The following is a 12,205-nucleotide window of genomic DNA, read 5'->3' on the forward strand; positions in this document are numbered from 1 at the left end:
GAGAAGTAAAAAGACTGTGTGTGCGTTGGTGGAATGCGAACAGCGAAAGGGGTACGTGTTTCATTGTCATTATACTGCATAGAGGTTTATCATGAACAAACTAATATGGCAATCAACTTTATAAGCCTAACAGCAGCAATTACAACAAAGAGTTAGTTTAATTCATTGGCAAAATCCCACTTAAATGTCCTCTTTCATAGTAAGACATAATCAGAGGTGGAACGTCAGTAGCATATGAGGATGCACAGGAAGAAAAGCTCACACATTAGTGACCAACTAGCATGATTTGATTACACCCTGCTTGCAGCACTATTCTATAAAATGTATTAAGTACTGTACTGTACTGTACTACACTATTCATTAATTCCAAAGGGTCCACTTCTGCAAAGGCAGGGACTCCTTCCATCATATCATAATTATTATGTCCATTAGTCAATTTTACCTATCCCAAATATGGCAGTACTCTGAAAAATACAGAGGGGTCCAAAAAAATGTAACCACTGTTTAAAAGTCCATAACTGGCAAACTAATTGATGGAGTTGTCTCATTTTTGGTGAAAATGTAGGTAAAAGTCCAACTTAAAGATATCACTGTAGGTGTTCGAAATGGTCACCATTAACATCCACACACAAACGATGCCGCCGAACTGCAGCACGAACAACTGACTGCAACGTGTTCAGCTGGATATTTGCGCATGAATGTATGGTGGATTCTCAAAGTTCATCCAATGTGCATGATTTTTGTTGATAAACGACGTCCTTTGGTGTCCCCCACAGGTAAAAGTCCAGAGGATTTAGGTCTGCGGAACGTGGTGGATACTCCACAGCACCTCTATGGCCTATCCATCTTCCACAGGCACGGTTACCGGTGACGTGTACCTTCAGAAGCTTCAGACATCCATTTTACCTGCTATCCGAGACTTGTAATGGAGACGGAAGAGTTTACTTTAAACAACATGGTGCCCCAGCCCACTACCAAAATCGTGTTAGGGCGTATCTCAACGAAAATCTACCAGGAAGATGGATAGGCCATAGAGGTGCTGTGGAGTATCCACCACGTTCCCCAGACCTTGCTCCTCTGGACTTCGAGAATCCATCACACATTCATGAGAAAATATCCAACTGAACACGTTGCAGTCAGTAGTTCGTGCTGCAGTTCGGCGGCATCATTTGTGTGTGGATGTTAATGGTGACCATTTCGAACACCTAAAGTGATATCTTTAAGTTGGACTTAAGCTACACTTTCACCAAAAATGAGACAACCCCGTCAAATAGTTTGCAAGTTATGGACTTTTGAACAGTGGATACATTTTTTTGGACCCCTCTGTATTACTTACTTCCTAACTATCTATTTGGCGATAAGGTCAGTCCTGGGTATTCCAGACTTTGTTGCTACAGATCCATTAATGCCTGAACTGGTTTCACTGATCATTAGTGAAGCACTACTTTTGAAGTGCTTGTTTCTGTGGCTTCCACTTTTGGTTTGCATGACTGACATGGAGGCAGAAGAAGAATGAGAAGGAGTGATTGATTGCTAAATATGAGACCACTGAGTAGCAAATGCTGTAGGGGAAGGGGGAGCCTGTTGTTAGACAAAAGGCTTCCAGTAAGATAAAACAAGATAAGTTCAAATAATGTTCCTTTTTTAAATTTATTGGTGGCCATATACCATAATACAACATTTGGAGCAGGTAGTTATAAGAAATAAGTAAACCCAATCATTCTTTACCAGGCAAGGCCTTTTTGGTGGCGGCATGACCTTTACTTCCTTCAATTTGGAAACAGTCTTACACAATACCAATACAGGGAACTCTAAAAACAAAACCAGAACCTTGGCACAACTTAGCCTTCTTTTTACACGCCACACATTGTCAAAAAGCATATTAAGAAGGAAGTAAAGGATGATGATAAAAAAAATGGGGGCACAAAGTTGGGACACAGAGAAAAAGATGATGGGAAACAATGCAAAATACAGCAATTAGTACATGATTTCCAAATCAACCATAAATAGACACTGAAGGGATCAGAAACCAAGAAGATAAACCAGACAGGTTGGAACAAAAAAGTATAATAAATGTAAAAGCAGTAAACAGCTTGCTAGCACAATCAATGCACATACTCCATAGGTTCAAGTGTGATAGTGCTCTCCTCAGAATTTTATGTAGCATAGTCTGAAGTCTTGGAAACACCGACTTCATATTTCATATAACTCATTACGACACATGAGTCCTGCATGGCAAATAGATGTGCCATTTACGATTTCATAAAAACACTAAAATTCGTTCCACATTTAACACACTTTTCTTTAGCAAAGAACTAAAATTTTATGAAAAGTTCAAAAATACTGCATTACCTATTGAAGGTATCTGTGATGAGTACTGTCACATTCCGTGCGTGTGTGGGTATGTCTAAAAACAAAAGATGTGACTTACCAAACGAAAGCGCTGGCATGTTGATAGACACACAAACAAACACAAACATACACACAAAATTCAAGCTTTTGCAACCAACGGTTGCTTCATCAGGAAAGAGGGAAGGAGAGGGAAAGACGAAAGGATGTGGGTTTTAAGGGAGAAGGTAAGGAGTCATTCCAATCCCGCGAGCGGAAAGACTTACCTTAGGGGGGGAAAAAAGAACAGGTATGCGCACGCGCGCTCTCTCTCTCTCTCTCTCTCTCTCTCTCTCTCTCTCTCTCACACACACACACACACACACACACACACACACACACACACACACACACAAGCAGACATTTGTAAAGGCAAAGAGTTTGGGCAGATATGTCAGTTGAGGCGGAAGTACAGAGGCAAAGAAGTTGTTGAATCACAGGTGAGGTATGAGTGGCGGAAACTTGAAATTAGCGGAGGTTGAGGCCTGGTGGGTAACGAGAAGAGAGGATATACTGAAGGGCAAGTTCATATCTCCGGAGTTCTGACAGGTTGGTGTTAGTGGGAAGTATCCAGATAACCCGGACGGTGTAACACTGTGCCAAGATGTGCTGGCTGTGCACCAAGGCATGTTTAGCCACAGCGTGATTCTCATTACCAACAAACACTGTCTGCCTGTGTCCATTCATGTGAATGGACAGTTTGTTGCTGGTCATTCCCACATAGGTAGCTTCACAGTGTAGACAGGTCAGTTGGTAAATCACGTGGGTGCTTTCACACGTGGCTCTGCCTTTGATCGTGTACACCTTCCGGGTTACAGGACTGGAGTAGGTGGTGGTGGGAGGGTGCATGGGACAGGTTTTACACCAGGGGCGGTTACAAGGGTAGGAGCCAGAGGGTAGGGAAGGTGGTTTGGGGATTTCATAGGGATGAACCAAGAGTTTACGAAGGTTAGGTGGATGGCGGAAAGACTCTTGGTGGAGTGGGAAGGATTTCATGAAGGATGGATCTCATTGCAGGGCAGGAATTGAGTAAGTCGTATCCCTGCTGGAGAGCCACATTCAGAGTCTGATCCAGTCCCGGAAAGTATCCTGTCACAAGTGGGGCACTTTTGGGATTCTTCTGTGGGAGGTTCTAGGTTTGAGGGGATGAGGAAGTGGCTCTGGTAATTTGCTTCTGTACCAGGTCGGGAGGGTAGTTGTGGGATGCGAAAGCTGTTTTCAGTTTGTTGGTGTAATGGTTCAGGGATTCCGGACTGGAGCAGATTCGTTTGCCACAAAGACTTAGGCTGTAGGGAAGGAACCGTTTGATATGGAATGTGTGGCAGCTATGATAATGGAGGTACTGTTGCAGCGAGGACGTGCGGAATATTTGTGTATACAGGGCCTCGCTGCGATGGAGCACTTCCTTTCACGCCAATCACCTGCCACCCTACCTAAAACCTCTTTCCTCATTACCTTAGCCAGCTTCATCCTGACTCACAACTTCATCACTTTCGAAGGCCAGACATACCAACAATTAAAGGGAACAGCCATGGGTACCAGAATGGCCCCCTCGTACGCCAACCTATTTATGGGTCGCTTAGAGGAAGCCTTCTTGGTTACCCAGGCCTGCCAACCCAAAGTTTGATACAGATTTATTGATGACATCTTCATGAACTGGACTCACAGTGAAGAAGAACTCCAGAATTTCCTCTCCAACCTCAACTCCTTTGGTTCCATCAGATTCACCTGGTCCTACTCCAAATCCCATGCCACTTTCCTTGATGCTGACCTCCATCTGTCCAATGGCCAGCTTCAACGACCGTCCACATCAAACCCACCAACAAGCAACAGTACCTCCATTATGACAGCTGCCACCCATTCCACATCAAACGGTTCCTTCCCTACAGCCTAAGTCTTCGTGGCAAACGAATCTGCTCCAGTCCGGAATCCCTGAACCATTACACCAACAAACTGAAAACAGCTTTCGCATCCCACAACTACCCTCCCGACCTGGTACAGAAGCAAATTACCAGAGCCACTTCCTCATCCCCTCAAACCCAGAACCTCCCACAGAAGAACCCCAAAAGTGCCCCACTTGTGGCAGAATACTTTCCAGGACTGGATCAGACTCTGAATGTGGCTCTCCAGCAGGGATACGACTTACTCAAATCCTGCCCTGAAATGTGATCCATCCTTCATGAAATCCTTCCCACTCCACCAAGAGAGTCTTTCCGCCATCCACCTAACCTTCGTAACCTCTTGGTTCATCCCTACGAAATCCCCAAACCACCTTCCCTACCCTCTGGCTCCTACCCTTGTAACCGCCCCCGGTGTAAAACCTGTCCCACGCACCCTCCCACCACCACCTACTCCAGTCCTGTAACCCGGAAGGTGTACACGATCAAAGGCAGAGCCACGTGTGATTTACCAACTGACCTGTCTACACTGTGAAGCTACCTATGTGGGAATGACCAGCAACAAACTGTCCATTCACATGAATGGACACAGGCAGACAGTGTTTATTGGTAATGAGGATCACCCTGTGGCTAAACATGCCTTGGTGCACAGCCAGCACATCTTGGCACAGTGTTACACCGTCCGGGTTATCTGGATACTTCCCACCAACACCAACCTATCCGAACTCCGGAGATGGGAACTTGCCCTTCAGTATATCCTCTCTTCTCGTTACCCACCAGGCCTCAACCTCCGCTAATTTCAAGTTTCCGCCACTCATACCTCACCTGTGATTCAACAACTTCTTTGCCTCTGTACTTCCGCCTCAACTGACATATCTGCCCAAACTCTTTGCCTTTACAAATGTCTGCTTGTGTATGTGCGGATGGATGTGTGTGTGTGTGTGTGTGTGTGTGTGTGTGTGTGTGTGTGTGTGTGAGTGAGTGAGTGAGTGAGTGAGTGAGTGAGTGAGTGAGTGAGTGAGTGAGTGAGCGAGCGAGCGAGCGAGCGAGTGAGCGAGCGCGTTCGCGCGCGAGTGTATACCTGTTCTTTTTTCCCCCCTAAGGTAAGTCTTTCCTCTCCCGGGATTGGAATGACTCCTTACCCTCTCCCTTAAAACCCACATCCTTTCGTCTTTCCCTCTCCTTCCCTCTTTCCTGATGAAGCAACCGTGGGTTGCGAAAGCTTGAATTTTGTTTGTGTGTGTGTGTGTGTGTGTGTGTGTGTGTGTGTGTGTGTGTGTGTGTGTGTGTTAGTGTCTCTATCAACATACCAACTCTTTCGTTTTGTAAGTTACAGAATCTTTGTACAACAACCATGAAATACGAGAGGGCACTTATGGTAACTCTAACCTATTTTGGGCATAGGGCACAAGTCTGCAACTTCTCTTGACAACATTAGGTCCCCGGAATACCCACTTCAGATGGCATGCACTACTTGAGAATTAAGGCAGTCACAATACCAATTTACATCATGACTTATTTGCAGACAAAGAAGAAGAATTTTACAAGTATCGCTTACTCTGTGTGTCCTTGAAAAACAGAGACTGAATGAATTGGTTCTCTGAAATCCCACAGTCGAAATGTTGTGTCCCTTGATGATGTGACAACAAGACGATTGGAGTGATGTGATGAAGTATGTGTTAACTCTTGGTCATGACCTAAAATTGAGACAAGGTTACTTAGTACATAACAAACAAAATTGCTGTAAGCGTTTAGTACATACAGAATTCAAGCTATGCATTTACAAAATTACAAGCAACAACAACAGTGAAGATTCTTCATGAATTTTCAATGGCTGTATATTATACACACAAAGAATCAGTTCTACAATCACATACATTATAATAAAAAGTGACAGTTTACTCTACGCAGCAACAGTAAGAAACAAGTAGAAAATCCAAACAGAACAACCTACAAAGGACACACAAAACTGAATTTTAAAATAAAAAAATCCAAGTAGATGTGAATGCCAGACACCATTTTAAAGAAGACAATTCTAGGCTTGGTGGTAAAAAACAGGGTTCAGAAAGCAGGATTTGAAAAACGTGGAGTATAAAAAAAAAGTTAGAAATGGAAATGTCAGAAATGAGACTAAAGATGCAGGAAGAGGTGAGGAAGTGCTAACACTTTGAGAAGATAAAAATGATTATGAACCCATAAAATTAAATTATGTATGTAAGGGGAAATAGGAGATGTAAGAGGCAAGTGATCAGAACACAATCCCTTGAAGAAAATAGGGAATAACTGACTAAGCACAAAAGCACAGCGGTTGGAGGGATGCAGGCAGGGGGGGGGGGCTGTTATTAACTAGTGAATGAAAACCAAAAGTTCTAAAGCGTTGTGTTCTCTTAGTAAATGTGAGAGAGAGCTGTTTCAAACATATGGAATTCTGACACACGAGAAATAATATTAATACACACAATACTACCTTTTTTGTAGCCATTCTGCACCAGGATAACACAGTTTGTTACTACAGGTTATCTGTCTATACTAATCAGCTTTCTAGTCAACATACCACGTCAGGTTTCCCTATCGTATATTCCCACACAAAAATACAAGTTGTGTTAAAAATGACTACCACACTCTGAAGAGCAATAAAAATGAAACAAAGAGAGACACCTTTATGTACATCAAGCAACTTACATTCTTCCACCCAATTGTCTGAGCCACATACAATTGTGTGGCACATCACAATACTGATACAAGAACATGCTTGATGCAATATATTCTTCGTCATCAATGTTCTGGTCCTATATGCCAAATCTTGCTGCTGTAAGTCACAATTGTAAATGTAAACAGACTCAACTACACAGTTATTACTCACTCTCATCTCATGGCGTCCAAAGATGTAGGTATGAGCTGCTTTTTTCCTCCTCCTCTCTTTTCGACAGTAACAAAACCATCGTATGTTTTGTACTAGGTACATATATGGGTAACCAGTCAACTAAAATTCAACTGTCGAAAATAGAATAAGGAAAATGTGCAGCAGTTAAAATCACAACCAGCTGTATGTATTTGGTATCATATGTTCAGAGATAGATATTTTGTCACCTATGGCAGCATCAGGTACGAAGTATGGATTAGGTGATGCCTCGAGGAGAATATCAACAGCAAGACTCCCACCCTCCCACCTCCGCCCCCTAGGTTGACCCTCTAAGCTGTCATATAAGTGTTGTCTTTAAACTCTGTAAAATCACCTCTTCATATAAAGCATAGCCCTTGGCTTACAATTTTTTCATTATCCATTAGAATCTCTGACAGGTGGTGTCCTAGGTCCATCCTGGGTGTATATAAGGAAAAAATAATAATAAAAAATCCCCCACACTTTCCCGGATTTTTGGTTAAAAATACATTTTCCCCAAGTGAAAATGCACTACACTCTGGGTGAAAATATGAGGGCTGTTCAAAAAGTAAGGTGACTTTTCAAACTGCGCAAGGTTACATACATTCGATTATTGAATTTTTTTTTTTATGTTGGTACACATGTCCTGAAGATATGTTCGCAGTTTCAAGTGTACAGCACACTTCTTTTGTTTTTGACAGATAGAAAGGTTAGACGTGTTTTAGTGTGCTCGACGATTTTTGATTATTAAAAAAACAGAGCAAAGAATTTGCATCAAATTTTATGTGAAAAATGGAATCAAGTGCTCTAAAACACTTAAAATGTTGGAAGTGGCATATGATGAGTCTACTCTAAGTAAAAAAAATTTTTACAAGTGGTATAAGCTCTTCCAAGATGGCCGAGAAGATGCCAATGACGAACCTTGCTCTGAATGCCCCAGCACATCAACAACAGATGATAACATCAAAGCTGTGAAGAAAATTGCTTTGGAAAATCATTAATTACTGTAAGAGAAGTTGCCGAGGATGGTCGGCTCGTGTTATGCAATTTTTTCAGATTTTCTGGGCATGAGACATGTGTCAGCGAAGTTTGTTCCAAAACTTCTCAATTGTGATCAGAAGAACCGTCACATGAGCATTGCTCAGGAGCTCTTTAACGATGTCAGTGATAATCCTGATTTGCTCAGAAAGGTCATAAATGGTAACGAAACATGGGTTTATGGTTAAGACATCAAAACTAAAGCCTAATCGTTCCAATGGAGGCACCCCAGAGAACCAAGACCGAAAAAAACATGCCAAGTTCGATCAAATGTCATAGTTTCGCTCACAGTTTTTTTTTTCTTTTTTTCTTCAATTACCATGGTCTAGTGGATCATGAATTTTTGCTTCAAGGTCATACGGTCAATAAGGAGTATTACCTTTACGATATGCGTTGTTTGCAAGAACCAATATGTAAAAAAGTCCGGAATTGTGGAAAAACAATCCATGGCTTTTGCATAATGACAATGCACCTGCTCATTCATTGTTGCTTGTGAGGGATTTTTTGGCCAAAAACAACATGAAAATCATGCCTCAGCCACCATATTCACTGGATTTGGCCCACTGCGACTTTTTCCTGTTCCCAAAACTGAAGAGATCTATTAAAGGACGAATATTTTCAATGACTGAAGAAATAAAAACTGCATCAGTGGAAGTACTCAAGGCTGCACCAAAAACTGCTTATGAGAAGTGCTTCGAGGATTGGAAGAAGCGTTGGCACAAGTGTATTTGTATCTGAGGGGGATTACTTTGAAGGGAACAACATGAATATTGATGAATAAATAAATTTTTTTCATAAAAATATAAAGTCACCTTACTTTCTGAACACACCTCATTAATTTTTTTCTGTGTACAGAGATAATGTACTTTCTCATGGAGCTGAAAAACTTATCAATCCTTTGAATGGTAAAAGTTTTATACACTGGCATAGAACTTCCTGGCACTTTAGGAAATGAAACCTAGTATAAAGCAATGCGTTTTGAAGGACCTTTGATGTGTGGCAATGTGTACATTGGATATTTTCGTATTATGAAAGTGTAAATACAAAAACCAACAAATGCAGCATGGTAGCTTCCAAAGCACTTAAATCAAGATTGCACTGCACTTTTGTCAGCCAAGCATAGCTCATGTTATGTGATCTCGTCAGCCAATGACAGCAGATATTCTGAGCATAGAACACATGATGTAGTCAACTAATAGCAAGATCACTATTAAGTAGTGTGAACACACAAACAAGGAAACTTAATGGTTTAAATTAATACACATACAGTATAGCTACAAGAAAAGCTAAGCTTTCCATATAATATCGACCTTAAAAATGTTACTGCGTGGGCGGTCTTTTTTTTTTTTCTCATTCATCTTGCATAGAAGGAAATTTACTTTGAAAGTACCACTTTTCAAACCATCATTCACAATGATTTCCTGCAACCTGCTAGAACTATAAGGCATTTGTGATTAATACACTTATGAAATGAGCAAGATGAATATGTGAGCCATAGCACCTCAGACGCGAAATGCAACACTTGGAAAGTTTTCTGGGGAGCAACGGGTACTCTATAAGCTATATTAGTAGTACAACAGGACCAAACACTCGACAAAGTGACAAATCAGAAAAAGAAATGTTGGGTATTGCCTTCCTGTCATACATTCTCAGAGCGGTGGACAGAACTGACCGTATATTGTACAAACAAGCGTAAAGATATTTACAAACCAACAAAGATGATCAACATGCGGAAAAGCTGGAATGACTGGACAATCAATCAACAACAGGATCACAGAACATAAGTGACATTGCAAGTTGGGGCAGATGGACAAATCGGTCGTGGCAGAGCACGCGCTGTGAAAGACCGCCCACGCAGTAACATTTGCTGACACTGAAGTTCTCGCTGTAGAGAAGAGCTATCAGACCCATCTGTTCAGAGAAGCTATGTAAATACACAAACGCAAAAATAGCTGCAACAAGAAAGAAGAAAGCCTCAAGGTAAATCGATAAATGGATCCTGGGTTCCCGTGCTACAGCGAATGACCGTCGCAGGTAGCAAGAGAATTGCAATGGAAATGACCACAGAGAAGCCCTTAGACATTGGCACTCCAGGTATATATAGTCTGCGGCTGCAAGATTGGCTCCAGTCCACCACTGGCAAAGGAGGGTGAAATTTTACAATGCCAGCCACTCGTGCTGGCGAAACGTCACATAAAAACATCAGACGAACATTGGCTGAAGAACTACAGACAGAAGCCAACAGGCAGTTTGACAAAGAGAGAGTTGTTTTTTCATGCAGGAAGTCTCGAGTTGTTGTGTATATGGTAACAATGTAAAATCAAACAATGGAAAACCCAGGATGGAATAATGACAATATTATGAAAAGGATAGATTGGTACTCGTCATACAATGGAGACACTGAGTCGCACATAAAGCTATTTGGGTGGTGGCATAAGGAGGAGGCTGGGGTGTAGAGGGGAAGGTATAGCAGGGTAGGGGTGGAGAACAGCAAAGGTCTGTTTGTGGAAGCATGAAGAGACGAGGTGGAGAGAGGGTGTAGGGCAGCTAGGTGTAGCCTGGAGGTTATACAGAGAGCAGTTGGCAGGGGGAGGGGGGGGGGGGGGAGTGAGGAGTGAGGGGGGGGGAGTGAGGAGTGAGGGGGGGGGGGAAGGGAGGGGAGAGGCCGTGGACAAGGAGAGAAGTAAAAAGACTGTGTGCACATTCGTGGAAAGAGGGCTGTGTAGTGCTGGAGTGGGAGCAGCGAAGGGGGTAGATGGGAGTAGGTCAATGACTAACAACGGGTGACACAGGGAGGGTTAAGGGAACGTAGAATATACTGAAGGAAGTTTCCACTGGCGCAATTCAGAAAAGCTGATGTTGGTACGAAGGATCCAGATGGCACAGGCTGCGAAGCAGTCATTGAAGTTAAGCACATTGTGTTGGGCAGCATGTTCAGCAACTGGGTGGTCCAGCTGTTTATGGCCACAGTTTGTCAGTGGCCAGTCATGCAGACAGACAGCTTATTGGTTGTGATGCCCACGTAGAATGCAGCACAGTAGCTGCAGCTTAGCTTGTAGATCACCTGACTGGTTTCACCGGTAGCCCTGCCTTTGACGAGATAGGCGATGTTTGTGACCGAACTGGAGTATGTGGTGGTGGGAGGAAGATGTATGGGACAGGTCTATTACAGGGATATGAGCCGTGAGACAACAGGTTGGTAGAAGAGGTTGTGTAGGGATGGACGAGGATATTGTGCGGGTTCGGTGGGCGGCAGAATACTGTAGTGATGAGCTCTTCCTCTTGAAATACACCAAGGATCTCAATTATGCCATCATAGACCTTAATTACTCTCCCTGCCTTGTATAGAAAAAGAGCTGAGTCTTACCTCTCAAGCCCTCCAGCCTACCCCCCCCCCCCCCCCACTTCCCAAAGTTCCAACATCCATCAAGAGGAGAATTTCACTCGTGACTCTGTACCATCCAGGACTGCAGCAACTGAACCACAGACTGTCAGGATTTCAACTACCTCTCATCGTGTTCTGAAATGAGAAATATTCTATTCATTATCATTCCCACCCCTCCCACAATGGTACTCTGTCACCCACCGAACCTACACGATATCCTCAGCCATCCCTAGACAACCCCTTCTCCTAATCCACTGCCTCATGGTTCACGTCCCTGTAATATTGTAGTAGAGGCAAGACCTGTCCCAAACATCCTCCCACCAGCACCACCACCACCACCACCACCACCACCACCACCACCACCACCACCGCCTACTCCAGTTCAGCCACAAGCATCACCTATCCCATCAGAGGCAGGGTTACCTGTGAAACCAGTCACGTGATCTACAAGCTAAGCTGTAACCACTGTACTGCATACTGTGTCTGTCTGCACGAATGGTCACTGACAAACTGTGGCCAAGAAACAGCTGAACCACCCACTTGCTGAGCATGTTGCCCAACACAATGTTCTTCAGTTTAATGACTGCTTCACAGCCTGTGCCACATGGATCCTTC

General features: G+C 43.2%; 1 protein-coding gene across 6 annotated transcripts in view; it reads right to left on the reverse strand.

Moving 5' to 3' along the window:
- Positions 1-12,205, reverse strand: part of LOC126482392 (WD repeat-containing protein 37) — a 130,965-nt gene that overhangs the window by 7,975 nt on the left and 110,785 nt on the right. For all 6 annotated transcript variants that reach the window (XM_050106506.1, XM_050106501.1, XM_050106502.1 and 3 more), the window contains one exon: positions 5,845-5,983. In XM_050106506.1, the coding sequence (XP_049962463.1) occupies positions 5,845-5,983 (139 nt within the window). The remainder of the gene's footprint in view (positions 1-5,844; positions 5,984-12,205) is intronic.

The sequence above is a fragment of the Schistocerca serialis genome, chromosome 5 (assembly GCF_023864345.2).
Source record: "Schistocerca serialis cubense isolate TAMUIC-IGC-003099 chromosome 5, iqSchSeri2.2, whole genome shotgun sequence".
NCBI classification, from domain to species: Eukaryota; Metazoa; Arthropoda; class Insecta; order Orthoptera; family Acrididae; genus Schistocerca; species Schistocerca serialis.